At 43.5% G+C, this 19413-nt stretch overlaps 1 protein-coding gene across 15 annotated transcripts in view; it reads right to left on the bottom strand.

Annotated features, from left to right (window-relative positions):
• The window catches only part of LOC115113266 (collagen alpha-1(XIII) chain-like), a 54216-nt gene extending 35311 nt beyond the window's left edge, over positions 1–18905 (bottom strand). For 5 of the 15 annotated variants that reach the window (XM_065012820.1, XM_065012825.1, XM_065012827.1 and 2 more), the window contains exons 1-10: positions 18454–18899; positions 15571–15606; positions 13900–13926; positions 7438–7488; positions 5045–5080; positions 4383–4409; positions 4093–4119; positions 1704–1730; positions 1533–1559; positions 1407–1433 (exon numbers count right to left, since the gene is read on the bottom strand). In XM_065012820.1, the coding sequence (XP_064868892.1) occupies positions 1407–1433; positions 1533–1559; positions 1704–1730; positions 4093–4119; positions 4383–4409; positions 5045–5080; positions 7438–7488; positions 13900–13926; positions 15571–15606; positions 18454–18627 (459 nt within the window). In that variant the 5' untranslated portion in view covers positions 18628–18899. Of the gene's footprint in view, positions 1–1406; positions 1434–1532; positions 1560–1703; positions 1731–4092; positions 4120–4382; positions 4410–5044; positions 5081–7437; positions 7489–13899; positions 13927–15570; positions 15607–18453 lie in introns of all 15 variants that reach the window. The other 10 variants (XM_065012815.1, XM_065012817.1, XM_065012818.1 and 7 more) reach the window with 7 other exon arrangements.
• Between the last annotated feature and the right edge of the window lie 508 nt (positions 18906–19413).

Genomic DNA, 19413 nt, shown 5'->3' with positions numbered 1-19413 from the left:
GACTCGAAATTGAGCTGAGGTGCATCCTGTTTCCATTGATCATCCTTGAGATTGTTCTACAACTTGATTGGAGTACACCTGTGGTAAATTCAATTGATTGGACATGATTTGGAAAGGCACACACCTGTCCCACAGTTGACAGTGCATATCAGACCAAAAACCAAGCCATGAGGTCAAAGGAATTGTCCGTAGAGCTCCGAGACACGATTGTGTCAAGGCACAGATCTGGGGAGGGTACCAAAACATGTATGCAGCATTGAAGGTCCCCAAAAACACAGTGTCCTCCATAATTCTTAAATGTAAGAAGTTTGGAACAACCAAGGCTCTTCCTAGAGCTGGCCACCCGGCCAAACTGAGCGATCGAGGGAAAAGGGCCTTGGTCAGGGAGGTGACCAAGAACCCAATGGTCACTTTGACAGAGCTCCAGAGTTCCTCCGTGGAGATGGGAGAACAACAATCTCTGCAGCACTCCACCAATCAGGCCTTTATGGTAGAGTGACCAAACGGAAGCCACTCCTCTGTAAAAGAGACATGACAGCCTGCTTGGAGTTTTCCAAAAGGCACCTAAAGGACTCTGACCATGAGAAACAAGGTTCTCTGGTCTGATGAAACCAAGATTGAACTCTTTGGCCTGAATACCAAGCGTCATATCTGGAGGAAACCTGGCACCTATAGTAGCACCGGTGAAGCATGGTGGTGTTCGCATCATGCTGTGGGGATTTTTTTCACCTGCTCCAGAGTACTCAGGACCTCAGACTAGGGCGAAGGTTCATCTTCCAACAGGACAACGACCCTAAGCACACAGCCAAGACAACGTAAGGAGTGGCTTCGGGACAAGTCTCTGAATGTCCTTGAGTGGCCCAGCCAGAACCCGGACTTGAATCCGATCAAACATCTCTGGAGAGACCTGAAAATAGCTGTGCAGTGACGCTCCCCATCCAACCTGACATAGCTTGAGAGGATCTGCAGAAAAGAATGAGAGAAACTCCCCAAATACAGGTGTGCCAAGCTTGTAGTGTCATATCCAAGAAGACTCGAGGGTGTATTCGCTTCCAAAAGGTGCTTCAACAAAGTACTGAGTGAAGGGCCTGAATACTTATGTAAATGTTTTGTCTATTTTTGTTTAAAAAAATAACATGTGCAAACATTTCTAAAAACCTGTGTTTGCTTTGTCATTATAGGATATTATGTGTAGAGATTGATGGGGGGGACTATTTAATCCATTTTAGAATAAGGCTGTAACGTAACAAAATGTGGAATAAGTCAAGAGGTCTGAATACTTTCCCGAAGGCAATGTATAAAACACAGGACAATCACGTTTTTGACTGCACTGGGCCTTTAACATGAATCAATATGACCCTAATGTTGCTGTAGTTACACAGAGATACAGTTAATGACTCACTTACCCTGTGAGTGTAGTCTCCACATATGCCCTAGAGAGAGAGAGAGAGAGAGAAATGGATCGTGAGTAAGATTGATTTTGTAATGAACACTTTTATGGTGCGTTGTAGTTGATTATACCACAAACTCACCTTTTCCCCTTTCAGACCAGGTTCACCCTAGTAAGTTTTTTTTTAAAGGGCGAAGAAGGAGAAAGGATATGAGTGAAGAGAACAGATCGTCGTAAAGAGAGACAGACAATTTATCAACTAATGTCAAATAACAGAAAAGCTGTCAAAACATAAAAAGAAAAAATAACTTACTGCCACTCCTTTAAGACCACGTTGACCCTAAAAAAAAGCAATAAACAGTACCGGTATATCAATCTACGATCAAGAGATTAAAACCATGTAAAAACATCACGTCATCAAACTATCATTTGCGTTTTATAAATGCAACATTAATGATTTTACTGCACATGCATTCAAATACATTTTAAGAGGATCAATGGAAATGATAAAAACAAACTTGAGGAGAATTGAAATAAAGTTCAGATCCAAGCAATAGGCAAACCAACCAAAGGACTGTACCAATCGCTTGTCATAGCCTGCTCTGCTCTGTTTGACTACCCACCAAGGCCTGGGGAAAGCTGTCTAACATCTGTCAGTGGCACACAGTTGGACACATCAAGCATACTCCATGTCTGTGACCCTGGTGCATAGGAGTTCCATAAAGGCATTGTGGAGACTGGAAAGATTTCATCTGTGCATTTAACAGACTGGCCTTCAGTACCCTTTAAAATGATGATTGACAGCTGTAGACAAAAAAAAAAGAAAGGAGGAAGGGAAGCGCTGCTGAGGTACACACTAGTAGATCTTGGTGGACAGAAAGTGATCTTTGGTAAAAGGGGTAAATTGGTCATCAAAAAGAAAGGAGGATCCAGGCACTCTTGATATAGTTCATTCAAATGCTTTTGTTTGTATGGCATGTTCAGTGGAAACAAAGTTTAAAAACAGTTGTTGGGGGAAGTGGAGTGCGAGGAGAGGAAAGGGGTCTCATTAAATGAACATTAATCAACATCGAAAATTATCCACCCCACATGGCCCCGGACAGGCATGTCCTTTGTATTGGCCCAGGCTGCCTCTCTGCATGTGAGCTTCTGTAGGAAGGCAGCGCTCCAAACACGCTCCGAGCGAGAGGCTGCCGACGTGAATAACCCCCTAATAAAACAAAGCCCCTCATGATAACTCCACAAATCCAACAAAGAGTAATGGCTTTCTAGCGGAGACACAAAGACCTCTAAAATCGGCAGCTGGCTGATAAAAGTCAGACCCGGAGTACGAGATGAAGAAACAGCTTCCAGGGGTACCACAACCATCATCCAAGAAGAACATAGTGTTTAGTGAATGTGTCTTTATTGCCAATGGGAAAAAAAAAGGAGGCGAGGCTTCGGGGAAGAGAAGTCATCACTAAAAGAGGGATTCAAGGTCCTAGATGAGATCTGTCCAGCGGTCACAGGGCTGGAGGTGAAGGGGTACAGGACGTTCAACAGTCATTATGCCATATTCAGAAGCCTCACAGGGAGCTCCACAGGATTCACTAGGGCCTATAAAGGTGTCAGAGTTGTGGGGGAAATTGGAGTCTCAATCCCCTGGCACCTCAGTGGAAGCCAAAATAAGTCATTTTTTGGGTGATTCTTTTGGAAAGGGGGTTTTTATGGTTTGCCTTTTATGGCTTGCCATGTATCCATTCCTGCTTTCTATGGTCTGTCTGTTTTATTCATTGTTCTTTTATACTGTTTATTTAGAGGTGTATTTCAGTGTATTCTTGGAGATCTCCACTGAATTGGACTCTCAAAAGAATTTGAATCACCATATGCATGAAACGGACAAGTCTAACTATTGTTTGCCTTTGCTCCTCTGTGTTTTATCTCAGTCAGTTTTACCTCGAGACTGATTGAGAACCTGAGAGTGGATTCTAACTCCCATTTGAAGACCCCATCAACTGAAATACGGACAGACGTTCTGCCTGTCACTAAAACAGACTGACCACTGCTGTCAATCAATCAATCAATCAATCAAATGTATTTATAAAGCCCTTTTTACATCAGCCAATGTCACAAAGTGCCATACAGAAACCCAGCCTAAAACCCCAAACAACAAGCAATGCAGATGTAGAAGCACGGTGGCTAGGAAAAACTCCCTAGAAAGGCCAGAACCTAGGAAGAAACCTAGAGAGGAACCAGGCTCTGAGGGGTGGCCAGTCCTCTTCTTGCTGTGCTGGGTGGAGATTATAACAGTACATGGCCAACATGTTCAAACGTTCATAGATGACCAGCAGGGTCAAATAATAATAATCACAGTGGTTGTAGAGGGTGCAACAGGTCAGCACCTGAGGAGTAAATGTCATTTGGCTTTTCATAGCCGATCATTCATGTGTTTGATCCCACAACAGTGTTTTCCCAATTCATTTTTGTGGCTTCACTCATGGCACAAGGTAAACAACTTGCTAAGATGGTCACATGGATAACAAATGGTGCATAGGCAGAATTTACCAACCTGCACGTTCATGGTGATCACATTTTGTAGGGCATTCGAAACACATAAAGAGTGTGAGTTTACGTCCTTTGCAAGTACAGGAGTGCAGACAGCAATAGGCCTACGCTGTTTACATGAACTGCAAAACTGTGTGCAAAATGACAACACCACTTACCAAGTCTCCTTTCAAGCCGTTCTGTCCCTGTGTGAGCATAAAAGAGTGAATGCATGTGGTAAAATAATCAAAGCAAGCTTCTACTTGAGTATCTTGGCAAAACACTATTACCTACTTCCTATAATAACAATAATTATACTAATAGAGATTTTATTACAATAATGACCCTAATCATTATTAACTTAATTATCCCCATCATCATCATCATCATAAGGTGGTGGATTCTGGGCTTTTAAAGTACTTCAATTACTCAATTATTCAACATTTGTCAGGAATGGGGTGAAACTCACGGGCTTTCCGTCCAACCCAATCGGACCCTAGGATAAAAAGAGAGGGGAAGACATTTAAACACAGGTTAATAGCAGCTAATATAGCTGAACAGACCACAGCAATGATATGAAACTCCTTATGAAGGGGAAGAAAGGTATTTCCAGGTCAAGGAAATTGAGGATATAGTGCATGTTTTGTGTTCTGCGGGTGTAAGTGGCATGGTGAGTCTAGCCGGTCACAAAGATCCATTAACATTTCTGAAGGGACTTTAAGGGAAATTATAGTGACTTAAGATGCAGCAAACTTGACACACACTTCAAAACGGCCACGTTAAAACATAAAGGGCCAGCTTTGCGATTGCACAAGGCTCTATTCCCGATAAGGAGGCATAAAGGAGACAGTAGACTGGCTATAGATTTGAATAAAACAAGACCAATGATCAAGGCACTTATGCACTTAACCAGCCGTGTAATCTCGGTTACCCAGAAGTAAACTCTAGTATAATTTGGTCAGCTGCGTGATTATGCAGACTCTGCCCACGGGAGATTTCCAGCCAGGAAACATCTAACCTTCTGACATTTGGGAGCTCCAACTATGTAATAAAGCTCCACTTGTAAAATAGTACCCTAACATTATAACACTGTTTATAAAGACTTTAACTGGGGAAGCTGCAGAGTCTTACCGGAAAGCCTGGGAAGCCTCTTGTTCCTGGCTGTCCCTATAGAGAGTCAGAAATAGATGAGTTGAGTTAAATGGTTTTTTTTTTTTTTTCTGTTGAAAGATTGACATGAAACTCTGGTGAAAGATTGTCAGTGTGAGAGGGTACCGTTTTTCTCTTCCACAGCAATACATTTGGGCAGAGCTATAACAGACCTTGACAGAGAGAGTGATACCACAGACTACGGGAAGAGCCTTCTGTGTGGGTTGCGGAGGGAAAACCAACTGACTCTCAAAACAGGAGGGAATAAGAGGGCGAAACACAACACTGGAAAGAGTTTTAGAGGGATGAAAGAAACAAAGGTTGGCGCTTTCCAATCTAATAAAGATAGACTGCGAAAGAGAAAAAGTCAAACAAGCCGATTGAGTAAAAGTCAATAACGATTAGGGAAATGCCTGGATGAAAACATTCTGCACTGGGTGTTGGATATGCTACCCGGCCTGTGGGACTAGAGGAGGCCATTCAATATCCCAGGAAAAAAAAGAGAGGGAGGGCCGTAAAGACAAAATTAGGGAGAGTTGAACGTTCCTAATGAAATGTCTGGGACCGGAGTAGTTATTGGGGGATATGCATGTTATCCCTCCCACAGGGATTGTCTGTTTCGGAAAGACAGCAGAAGGATATGGCTTGTACATGCCTTGCGCATGAGCCTTACAGAGGATCTGGAACACTGAGAATGCAGTGTGATCAAATACAATTCACAATATGGGACCCTTTTCTCTTGCTGTGCTTCTGCGCTTGAACTTGCAAAAAAGTATTGAGCTGTATGCATGGCTCAGTCGTTGGTTTATCAAGAGTAACCTATCACATTTAGTTTTATTTATTCATACCAGTAGGGTCAATTCTGCATGTGGACCACATATCTTAACATACGTTGACAATATGATTCAATATGACCATTGTGTATCACCATTAACATAGAGAACTAATATAGAGAACTGATATAAACATAGGGGTCCTTTCTGCTTTGTTTCCTTATGGTCAGGTTGCAGTAGAACAACTACAGAAGAAGAACTACGCTCATCTATAAAATGACAGTGTGGAGAACAAGGACAGATAAGAAGGGCCACCTTACGGCGGCAGATAGGAACCCTGGCAGTTAGAGCATTGGGCCAGTAACCAAAAGAGTGCTGGTTTGAATCCCGGAGCCCACAAGGTCAAAAATGTGCCAATGTGCCCTTGAGCAAGACACTTGTTCCAGGGGTGCTGGACAATAGTGATCCTGGCCATGACTCACTCCCTGCAGGTGTCTCAGAGGGAGTAGGGATATGCAAGAAACACATTACCATTACACCCTTGTGGTTAACGGGACGAACATAAGCACCTCCTTGAATAACCGTTATCTTGCTTTAATTTCTGCTCTTTATCTCCACCAAAACAATTTCCCCACCCTTTCCTGAGGTGAAGAGAGAGCCTCTTGTGTCGACCTCACCTGCTGGGGGAAACCCCCTTTTAAGTGGCCCTGCTTTTCTGGTTCTCTGTGTACTCCTTCACTCTCCTGCTGGGCTTTACATCCGCAGTAGCCTGATGTTCATTATAAATGCCTTATTACCGGCCAGGGGAGTGGGAACACAGGTAGTGTATGTAACTAATCGTCAATTGGGAAAACAGATGTCTACTCCTCATGAGCAGCCAGTCTATTGGCTCCACAACAAGGTACTCTTAACCTTGCTGTCCAAAAACCAGGGCGGAACAAGAAAAACTCCAATTAAAACATGTCCAATTCTTCACAGCATAATCAGGATATTGCACAACTGAGGTGCAACGCAGTACCTCTATTGTCTGTCTACTGATCATTTAAAAAAAGGAAAACAGGGGGAAGAAAGCTGTTGAAGCAGGATGAACACTTATTTCACCTCGGGAAAATACATGATTTAATACAATAGGTCCCCTTGGGTTCTGGTGTCTGGGATACAGTATAAGAGGTGGAGGAATGTCTTCGCTTCTCATCCTGATGAAATACGGAATGATCCAGATCACAGGCAAATCAAAGCTATGGCATCCTCAGACAATGCCAAAGTACTCCCACACAACCTGTAATTATCGGTCTTCAATCTCCATTAGCTCTGTGGTGGACTAGCTCAGCAACTTGGTCTGGAAAGTCCTGACAGGCAGACATGTAGAATCTCTGACATTTCTGCTATGTGGTCATGAGCCTGGGGTTCACAAGATAACTTCATTTATAACTGCTGTTGACAAATTCACGACATTACAATCATGCCAGGCTTATTCAGAGTGGCAGGCCATGAGCCATTGAACTGAAGATGTATGAATTGAAAAGGAGAATTGAAAGCAGCAGTTAACAGTTCAGGTAATGCACAGGTTTATTAGGTGTAAGACGAGGTGAAGACACTTACAGGAGGTCCTCGTGGCCCAATGATAGACAGGCCTGGCTCCCCTGGCGCTCCCTATGGACAGATAAACAGAATGTGAGAAGACGCACCAACAGTGGAACAAAATAATGGAATAATACCTCTCCCCTAGTCCTATCCAGCTAACCAGATGTTCTGCTTAGTAATTCTGTATAATATGTATTGTACATGAATAAAATGGGAAATGAGGGAAATGATTTAAAAAATAGCCACTAACATATGTAACACATACAGTTAGTCTAGTTCCTACACACGCACACCTAGTCTTTCCCACGTTCCAGGCGAAGAGGCTTTAGAACATATTTCTATACGTTTTCAGCAAAGTCAAAAGTTCAAATTTCAGAAGCATACTTTAAACCTTCGACAGCAGCGCTCGCTCAGAAGGTCAGCAGCACTGCTGTGCAAACACAAGAAAACTCACTGGGCTCCTCTGGCACAAAGTGGGTGATTTGCACAGTGTCAGCCCCGTCCAACGGGACCAACGGACGCTCGCAACACAATCCCAGAAACTACTTGGGCCAGACAGGGCCGGCTCGGGTTTCCAGCACTTTCCCTAATTAGCTTTCGCCCCAGAAACCCTATCACTGGGACATCTTTGATTGCCCAACCATCCATCACAAATGCAGGTGATTTTAATGTTTCTCAACAAATGCCTACTTAGGGACGGGAAGTATTTGTTTTCACACTCTGGTTAGGTGCTGTCGCCTCGCAGCGCTACTGGAGAAGATGGATTGATGGTGCCTCACAGTGGCCAAAAGGCAAACCACTGAGAAAAATGGTCTTCGAATCTACTATAGTTCAGGGGTTTACAGTTCCTCCCATGATACAGAGATCCAACAGACTGGACAAGTGAAGATCTACAGATGCCCTTCTAGAGTGGTCAAGATTACTGGTGTTGGAAAGGGTCAATCTCAAGAGGCCGAAAATCATGACTAAGACCAGAAACCACTCAGAACAAACACAGACGTTTACAACCCAGGACTATGAAACACCAAGAATAGAGACAGCCTTTTGAGATTTAATTTCCTCCCATATTAAATCTTCCCATACCCATGAAGTCAGCAGCAAGTGTTCTTTGGGTGAATGCTTCTCTCTCTCTGCTTTTAACCAATTCATCATGGTTTTCCTTTTCTCTGGTCTTCTGCCAGTCACTTGCCCCATACATTACGGCCCACCCAGAAACCCGCAGAACTCATTTGTTTTAAGGTTCCCCTTGTGTTGGCTCTCTGTCTTTGTTCTGGAGAGGATGTTTTCATATTTAATGACGATTTGCAGTCAAGCCTCCCTGTCTAACCCCTGTGCTTCTTCATCCTCTTTCCTGGCAGCCAGAGCTAACCACACATGGGGATACAGGCCACAATATTACACTCCTAAAACAATTGGTGCAGAGAAATATGAGCTAAGCTATTGGATTGTTTTGGACCCAGATCTGTTGGGAGCACCCAAAGCCAGTGCCGTTGTCTGGTTCTACATTTACAGTCTTGGTTACTATTTCTGTTTCCTCACAAGTCCACCCATAACTCCTGAGGTTCTCCGCCGGCAGGCAGACTAGCTGAGCCATATTGAAGTTGTTTGGCTAGCTTGCTACTCTCTACAGTATGACAGTGAAGAATGCAACGCATGTTTCTCCTCTAGCCTCACATTCAGCTCTGCACATCCCATATCACCTCAGGTTTGATGAAAGTGAATCCAAAAAGATGTTGCCTCTGGCTTTGATTGGAACAAAAGAGAGGGCAGATCTGATCGCTTTTGCAACTGTGGCCATTTAGTGGACTGGAAAAGTCTGCATGGTCAGATTACTATAGGCCATCTGAGGGAATGAACACATATTGAGAACTTCGAGGTGGAAATAAGATTTCATGGTGATGCAATGCACCACCACCAATGCAGATTGGTCATCAGTGTATATAATTTCAGGTAGGGTTCTGAAACCTACATCTTAGTGGAATCTGCTGTGTATCTGGAGTATACCATGATCTCAATAAATGTCTCTCAACTTTCTAGAGGGAGCCTGAAAGCTGTAATATGTAACTTTTTGGGCAACCTGACCAAATTCACATAGAAATGTATGTTATAGATCTGTCGTTCGCATTGAAAGCAAGTCTAAGAAGCCGTAGACCTGTTCTATATGCCTTATTTCTATGCTTCCCATTCTTTAATTTTTGCGTCTTTTACCTTCAGTTTAGTACACCAGCTTTAAACAGCTGAAAATACAGTATTTTGGGTTATGGAAAATATATTTCACAGCGGTTTCGATGGTACAATGATTCTCTACACTATACTTGCTTGTTTTGTCACATAAACTGAAATGACTATTAGAATTTTAGCAACCAGCAAATTAGTGGGGGTTTAATGTGGGTGTCTTGAGTGTGTGTTCGCACGTGGCAAGCGTTTGTAAATTCACTCTGCCAAAACAAAATACACAGTTATAGTCACTCCACTTGTAGATAACTTGAAAAAGTCCAACCAGGTCTTGTGTCTTGAAGTCACTTAGGATAGTGCTAGCCAACTTCTTTCGCCAATTAGCTTCAGCTGGGCTGGTGTGCGACCATGGCAAAGTTGGTTTTTACATTGGATAGCCTATCTCTGGGGCTAGTTAGGGACCGTCAATAAATTACACAATGTAAATGGAACAATATTTGCATGTTGCACATCTTTTAGTTGTCTCATTAACAGTGGCGACCCGTCATTCAGGGCAGGTGGGGCACCTGTTCAATTAAAACAAATATATATATATATATATTGTGACAGACCAGGGGGTTTGGTTAAGACGTTTACACAGATCAGACATGGACAGAATTCTATTAGCTCGGTTTAAATAATAAACAAAGAGAAAATAATAGGTCTCCGCCAGGAGATCTCCTCCGGGATACCGTCTTCTGGGCTCCGGGGTCTTGCTGTATCCTGTGGGGAACGAAACCGATGTCCCTCCATTATCTCTGGTACTGAGCATGACTATACGGGAGTAACCTCTCTTCCCCAGTCCCTACCTCCATCTGCTGCCCTTCTGGTGCCTTTATGGGACTAGTCCAGCTGGTGAGCAATCAGCCCCTTGATTACCCACGTACACGATGGAGGTGTCCCGGTGAAAGTCACCAGACACGACACCGAAGCACTATTGGACTGTGGGAGTGTGATTACGCTCATACCCACGAGCCTGCTGGCCCAGGGGACCGAACGTGGTGGGGAGATGTCCATTTCCTGTGTCCACGGTGACACCAAGTGGTATCTGACCGTACAGGCCAACACCGTGACACCACAAGGGAGCTGCCAGATGATGGTGGGTGCCATCCTGGAGTTGCCGGTACCCATTCTCGTGGGACGAGATTGTCCGCGGCACTGTGGAGGCACGAGCTGAGGAAAAATGGTATGAGCTGGCGGGAGACGAGAGCGAGGACGACCCGTCGCCTGCGCGGCCCGGAAGCAAGTGGTTGAGAAACCTGTATCTACGGGTCTGGAGTCCCAGGGGGTGTCGGAACCCGACCCTTCTGGTGAACAAATGGAGGAGTAGTCCATCCTCCCCCTCATCGATTTCGAGGGACCAGCCGGGACACCCGCCATGGGCCAACTGAGGGGACAGTTTGGGACTGCCCAGTGGGAGGATCCAAACTTGAAAACTGCCGCAGCCCAAGTGAGAGGTGGATGGCCAGCTACTTCCAGGGGTGAGTGACTGGCAATACCCCCATTTCCAAATCAAGAATAACCTTTTGTATCAGGTGTCACGCCAACAGGGGGAACTTTGAGAGGTACTGTTGCTGCCCCAACAGTACGTGGGAACTGTTCTTCAACTGGCCCACACCCATCTGTTGGGGGCGCAACTGGGAATGGTGAAGACCCGGGAACGGATCACCGCCCGGTTCCACTGGCCTGGGATGAGGAGGGGCGTGGAAGAATATTGTCGCAGCTGCCAAGAGAGTCAAATCACTGCCCCCAAAAGCACACTTCCGAAATCTGCTGGTCCCCCAACGATCATCGGGGTGCCCTTTGAACGCATCGCCATGGACATAGTGGGATATTATATATATGTTGTGTCTTTTTTTGCATGTTATTTTGGCATTAATAGGTGTCACATATCAGTTTGAAACAGTGTAAAAAATAAATAAAACATTTGAGTTAATAAAGCCGTGTACAAACATGGTCTCTTTTTTGCTTTCTTGAGTAAGGCAGCTCCAAAAGACAGGTGTTTCAGCCTAGTTCAGTGCTTTCTGTGGAGGTGGGACAGCCAGCGGAAAATACAAAGCGTAGGGGTTGGTAATATTCTCTAGTTGCGCCGTGATTGGCTCAGTGTTCTGTCACTCATGGGGACACTACATCACCGCAAAATCGACAGGGGGAGCTCAAATATCCAAGTCCCTTGTGTGCTCCCATAGTTACATTAGAAGTGCCCATCCAAGATGGCTCAAGGTCATTGGCCACAGATATAATGATGTCAAATCACGTTATATCTACCGTAGCTGTGATTGGACTGACAACAACATCATACTTTCAAAATCTTAGCTAGAAAGCTAGACAAGCAGTCATCGTCATGAATCAACTCGACAATCTACTGGCAAATCCTTTCAATCCTTGTCATATGAAGAGAAATTATAGATCAAATGTATCAGTGCTCATCGGCCATTGGACATAAACATTACACAACAAGTTGGAAATTGCAAATTCAACAATGAGTGGTTTAGAAGGAATCAGTGGCTAACTACAAGTGTTGCAAAGCAATCGCTAGCCTGCTATTCAGTGGAGTGGGTGTGTGGTCCAAGTCTGGGTTTAAAGGGTCTCTTTCCAAGCTTAAAAGGATAAACATTCAACACCATGGGCCAGAAAAGGTTGAATACATTGGCCATGCTGTCAATCCGGCATGACTTCTGCCGCGTTCAAAACAACTGGAAACTGGAAACTGGAAAATGTCAGACTTTCAATAAAACAAGCTCCAACTGGGAAAATAACTTTTGAACAGTCATCCAACTCGGAATTACAAGTCGGGAATTCGGCCCTTTTTCTTTCTAGAGCTCCGACCTGAAGATCGCTGACGTAATGATTCAACCTTGTTTTTTTCCCCTGAGTTCCCAGTTGTCTTGAAAGCACCATAAATCTAGAAAATGCCAGACTTTGATGACAAAGTTTGATGACCACCATGCAATCTTCCTGTTCAAGTGAGCAAAGCCCAACAAGGTGAGTCCAAAAATGTATACTGTAGCTAAGAAAGTAATACTAAGTGTATGTTGTGTAGTAAGCTGTTAGTAGCCCATGTGTCTCACCCTAATAATTTGGTCCCTTTCCCCCTCATAACTTAGACTACTGTTCTGACTTGGAGGTGCACATGTAGCCTATAGCTTGTTTTAGAGAAATATAATCATCAAATATTGTAAAAAAAAATATTAATTAAGGATTGCCTCTTATCTGCTCCTCAGTGCCTTATGCCATAATTTGTACATCTCACTTATCAGCAGGAACCACATCTGTTTAAGCAAGTCAGCCATATCAGCTATGTTTTTTAAAAGGCAGTAAATGAGGCTGAATTAACTGTTTCGCTGCCAGACAAGGCTCCGCTGATAGCCAGGTGTAGCGGTGGTAAGGATTCACTCCATGGTGCTGAAAGGAAAGCTCTGCTGTTGGGACAGCTTTATGTAGGCCCTTACAGTTTGTGGGCACCGTTTGTCACGGTTATAGTGAAATTAATGTATTGTTTAGTGTTGTGTAGTGGCTTTGCTGACATGCATCCCACGATTTTGCTAAATCGCCACTGCTCATTAAATGCTTTCAATATTTGTATATGGTTTTCAAGTCGTTGAAATTAGGAGCTATTGACATTTAAAAATATTTTCTCATGTACATTGTGTATTTTACTGATAGTCCCTAACTAGCCCCGTAGGGTTATTTATAGAATGTGAAACCAAATTGACCATGGGCATTATGGGCGCATCTAGCTGGGCGCATCTAGGCAAGATTTAAATAAACCCAACCCAAGGAAAACTGTTCCATAACCTTCTTTCCCCCCCCTATCACCTCGCAAATCTCTGTTTGGGACGATAATTACTTTATGACCAAAATTATGCTATTTACACACAATTTTGACACTAGAATAAAAATGTTTCTGACTCATATCGATGCCAGACAAACTACTTCTCATTTTGAAAATGGCCTTTCAGGGGCAATTGCTCTTTAAATTAGAACTCTGAGACTCTTATGTGACAATTATTTGCTACTCTGTTTCATTGAGTGAAAAAACACAGGTAATCCAACCAGGGTGGGAAATGGTTTTCAGAATGTGACCCTAACACCCAGGGCCCTTGAAATAAATCAACTATTACCTCCATACACTACTGTACAGTGAACAAGTGTGTGCTTCTAACCACCACCATCACCACTAAGCCTGTTGAAGCCTCTCTCCCTGCCTTCTCTCCTGCAGGCTTTGGAGGTTGGCTGTTCCTACTGACGTCCCTATACACTTACCTTCTCCCCTGCGTATCCTTTTATCCCCTGGTCAGTCACAGCAGACACAGTCGCATGCAAAGTGTGAAGGAGGAGAGAGACAGAGAGGGAGAGGAACCGGGGTTAGACAGGCACAGAGAGACACGGGGCATGCATCAGCCTCAGAAGTGGTCAAGGGAAGGGGCGGGGAGGGGAAGGGAGGGGTGGGGAGAGGAGGCTGGGCCTGGCTGGGCTGAAGTCTAGGGCCATGGGGAGCTGTCTAGTGTCGAGACGTACTTTTCTCACAGAAGTAGTAGTGACTGAAGGAAAGGGAGAGGCAGTGAGCTGGGAGCGTGGGATAAGACAGAAAAATAGGACTTCCTTTGAGGAGATTCTTGAGGACCACATAGTAGCTTAACTCCTCTACACTGTGTGAAATATTAAGTGCTCTGCATGGGCTTCACAGCTGGAGTGATGCTGCAGAAAGACCCACGTTGGAGAGGGAGTGTTTTTAAAGCCAGAATTTTCAGGCCACAAACAGGAGTCGTATTTGTGAAAATTCACCTCCGGTACGACGACTCAGCAAAACAGAGAGAGCCGACGTACCGTTATCCATATGTCGCGGTTTAAGATTGCCTTGAAATGAGCTAAAATAAACAAATCTAAATAAATAAGAAAACAAAAAGTCTGCACACAAAATGGGGGAGAGCCTTCACTTCTCAGTGCAAACTGTTTTCCTCATCTTTAAAAGAAAAAAAATGTGTGAATGTCTCTTGGCAATTCCACATTCCAAAAACCTCAAAATATAGTTTACACGCGGAATAATAAAAACATGTGAATATGTATCAAGCCAAAAAACGTAACAGATATGAAATATGGGGAAGCTGTGTTTCTAATACAAAAAAAAATAGATACGAAAATGATTGGCTTTTATAGCAACATCATTATGTTCTAATAAATGAATGAATGAATTGAAAGCTACAAGTTTGAGAGAGAGTGGGAAGGGGGAGGGGGAGTAATGGAATATTGGATGATGCATTACACAACAATAGAGCATTTTCTGATCTGTGACTTTTGAGATATTTGAGTATGACATTTCAGTGATTTGGCATGTTTGTACGCAGCTAACAAGATCAGCTCCATTAACATGATACAATGTTTGTTAAATGACTTTCGAAGCAGTCATAAGCATGACGTGACGCTTTTAAATGCAGGCCATGTCCACACACTATAAGTGCAAATATTAGGTGATATGAGCGGTTATGAATGCCATGACCGCACAAAAGAGCCTTGTTTGTGAAGTTGAATTCTCGGCATTATGCAAACATGTCAAGTTACAGTACAACTACACATCTTTAGCTATGTAAAAATATTCCCAACCCAATCCTCATATATCTTGATACTCTGCGATACGTCAGTTTTAATAATTGAGGAACGGGCACCAAAGGTTGCAATCTGCAATGGGCAATTTTAAACCTTATAATAATTACACATGCATATATACAAAACAACATATTGATTAATAAAGAATGTCAGAAATGTCAGAACGTTTCAGAAGAACCTTGATCTGGCTATAGCCTGACCTTTGGTGCCCTTTCTCTTCAGTCTTTTCTTTACAAGTTTAAAGACATTACTCAAGTGTCCTCTATTTGGTCAATGTCCCTTGGACTGTTTCTACACATTACTCGGTTGCACATTGTCATTGTCACTCACCATTCTTCCAGGAATTCCCATTGTTCCTTTGTCACCCTAATAAGCAACGCAAAGTCAAGAGGAAAGAGGTAAACAAGGATGATATCTTCTAGAACTACGACAATCACAGCCTGCAGGTTAACTTTGCCAATCGTGAGCTATAGCTTTCATCCTATCATGCCATCAAAATGTCCTATTATGCTCTTCTCAGCAAACACAGACCATGTGTGCGTTTAAATTGATGGCAGACAGTCAGGCCTTAGAGATCAACTGTGGTAAAGTTAAGCCACTGTATAGCTTTGGAACTATTCACAAACATTCTGGTAGGTTGAGCTATTTTGATTCAGGCATGCTCAAACCTGTAGGTTTCCTCATGGTTAGCTACTGTATGCCAGACATTGGGATAAGTCAGTGAAGCAGTGAACCAACGGTGGTCAGAAGACAAGCCTCATCAGAGAGGATTTGAAACAAATGGTTCATAAAAGGGAAACATTATGTCAGAACTCACTAAATAGACTGTGTATACTTCCCCTTAATCACTTAAACATCAGATGCTTGTCAGAGATGAGGTTTGCCAGCTGACCAGCTTGGGGCCAGCCCCATAAGTCGTTACAACGCACAGCGAAAACAACATGAGCTGGATACCTGAATCTGTGAGCGATGTTGGGTGGAGAGGCCTGGGTTGGACTTCCACTCTCTCTCCACCCCCCCTCAATATAGTATGGACCTAAGTACTAACCTAACATGGGTGGTCATCAATATAAAGCTGACTATCTTTTAGCGAGTCCCACAGGTGACGGCTATTTTTAAGAAAATAAAGAGAAATAGTGGTCCATAACAAAAAAAAGAAAAGATGTGTTAATAAAACAAACCGCTACAGCTATGTAGAATGGCAGCTATTTCAAATCTCGCTGTGATTAAAAACAATGACTCCCATGCTGGAACATCATTATCAGGTCTCTAGAGATGTCATGGCGTAAGGCAGGGCTCTATATGCCCTCTCCAAGGTTCTGATTCAAGACAAGGCCTTGCAATATCATACCTGCTCAACATTTCCCTATATTCAGTATTATGCCTTTATAAGGAGCAGAACGAGTAATTTCCTAGGTCACTTAATGCAGCTTTCGCTCAAACTGTTGATTCCCGAGCATCACATAAACAGCTGGCTCTCTAAACTTTATCCCGCGCAGAGCCAAGTCTGTTATTGTACTAGGCAGCATTCCGAGAGATCTCAGACAGAAATCGGATCACTCCCCACTCTATTCCCCACTGTGTTTTCCTTCTATTGTTGAAGTCGGTTGCCCTAAAAAGACAAGAGTTTAGGCGACCACTTCCACCCCACCCCATCCCCACCCCCTGTCCCCTCTGACCCCGTCCCACCTGTCACTCTCAGCCTGGGATTTAGAGTTGCTGGGACTGCGGCAGTCTTAAATTCACTGGTCCCTGACCACACTGCTGATCCCCCCCCCCCCCCACTTAACAAACATGCATGGATGCATGTCCGTGCACTTACGCACGGACACACACACACACACACCCCTGCAGGAGAATTTACAAGTGTATTAACAGGAGTAATGAGACTCAGCTGGACTATAGGTTCGAGCCCAGCACACTCTCACTCCACGGACCGGCTCCACTCACCACCGCTTGCACGGCTGCTGCTTCAGTATACACACACTCAGACCAGCGGATTACTTTAGACGAGGCATGACTGAAGGAGGATGTATAGGGCTTAAAAGTATTATGATAGTCAAGAGTTTGTGGCGTAATGTGATAATTACGTGACGGTTGTCATTGTAGAATAATGAATCAATGGGAATGAGTTCGTGGAAGCTGCATGGAGAAATTGTGAAATGAATATATAGCAGGCTTGAAGTGGAGAGTAGAAAATAGTGAAGTGTTAGCGTGACAGGACCGTATAGAGTTCCAACATCACGCGAGGTGGTTTTGCTCTTTTGTTCAAAACTCACATCTGATATACCACACTCTATGGAAAAAGGGGAGGCATTACTGATTTATATGCAGACAAGTTCCCTCTCCAAAACCACATCCTTTCCAAGAAGAGAGGAGAGCACTTGTGATAAAATGTCTAGTTCTTTGACAGTGTCATCAATCAAAAATCCTGGAACTTATCATGTCCGAACTTTGACAAAACCTGTCAGCTAATCTCCCTTGAAAAAGCTCACCCTGTGAGCCTTCTCTTCCACTTCAAACTGTTTTATGGGCCTGTTTCACCAGTGAGCCTGACAGGACTGAGGGGGGTTCACAGGTTAGAACTGGCAGCTGGGGTCAAAGGTCAGCTCTAAGACGGCCTCCTGTTGCCATGCTATGATGGAGACCATGTGGATTTGACTGGCTGGGAGTTAGTCATGTTAGAGATGGGTAACCAGGAAGCTGACAGGGACACAGTAAAGCAAAGAGCTAGGCAAAAGAAGGCCTGAGGCGATAACAAAACCACTGCACTTGTGTCTGGGACGCTAGGTGGAGGTCTCTCATTCTTATAAAATTGGGTTCCTAATGGACTCTTTCATGAAAAGGGGCATGACCTTTTCAATGCAAATGATATGTCCAATCTAAATGTATTAGTAAAGACTGCTGTACATCTTATTGAATGGCTGCACCGTTTGTCTAGAAAGGCATTACAATCACACAAGAGGAATGTATAAGTATGCAGATAATGCACTCAGTCTCTCTGTTAAGGAGATATCTCTGAGCTATCTCAGCTGAGAAGCTGTCATAATCACATGTTCACTCATTGGTTGATTGTCCAACTATGCATTTTTTTCCCAATGATCATTCGTTGATTAGGAACATTTTTTTTTTGTGGGACAAAAACAACTTCTCAGTAGAGAGATCAGAGAGATCTCAAAACACACAGACCGACAGAAGTTAAAAGACAGTTACCGGAAAGCCTGATCGTCCGGGCGGACCCTGAAAAGGGGTGAGAGAAATGGGTACAACATAAAAAGTGAACGTGACATTATTACAAAGAGAGTTCACATCACACTGCGCCAGGCCAGAATAAAATGGTTTTTGGAGCGTTATCGACAGTATTATGTCATTATTGAACTGTCTCATTGCAGAGTATTTGGATTGTATCCAATACTGTATGTCAAAAAGTCGTTGTCTGTGCTCATTGTATTCTGTCAGGTTCAGTTATAGCAGGCAGACACAAAAGAAAACAAAGGCCGCATTCCACAACAAAAGAAAAAACAAATAAAACATGACATCATTTCATTTGGTCTGATAGACCTCATTGACATGAAAGAGACGATAGCATGCTTCTTTAAGTCGAGGGTCAATCATATACCACAGCTGTTTAAGTTATTAATTATCTGCAGTATACGGTAGATTCTCATCAACATTAAAGAACATCCAATGACATCCATTTGTTTCAATCAATCTGTAAACACATGCAAAGATAGGTCTTGTGAGAAGGCATGCCATAGATTCATCTACGTAAAGCTCTTTATGCAGCTGGCGGCTAACTAAGTTGAATGGAAATTTTTATTTTATTTTGGCTTACAAACCAACAAAGCCATGAGGATGTCCGATACAGTGTTCAATATTGCCACGGTCTTGGAGAAAGGAACCTTTCCTCCTTTCCTCCTTTCCACCTTTCGGTGAGCTCAGGGAACAGAAATCAACATCTCTTTTATCCGTGCTGTATCAGTAAAGGACACCGCGGTAACGACTGGTTAAACGGGAAGAGGAACCCTTGACATTTCCCAAAGTCACTGGCCATTGTTTGTCCACAGAGGAGTTTGTTATGTCTATGGAGGAGTTATATGGCTTACAGACTGACATTCTGACTCTAATCTCCCCTGAAAAGCCAACGAGAGTAATGGTTGTGTCCTCTCCCTA

This window comes from Oncorhynchus nerka, linkage group LG28, assembly GCF_034236695.1.
Source record: "Oncorhynchus nerka isolate Pitt River linkage group LG28, Oner_Uvic_2.0, whole genome shotgun sequence".
NCBI lineage: Eukaryota > Metazoa > Chordata > Actinopteri > Salmoniformes > Salmonidae > Oncorhynchus > Oncorhynchus nerka.
The sequence above is the reverse complement of the archived record's forward strand: the minus strand, read 5'-3'. Positions and strand labels throughout refer to the sequence as shown.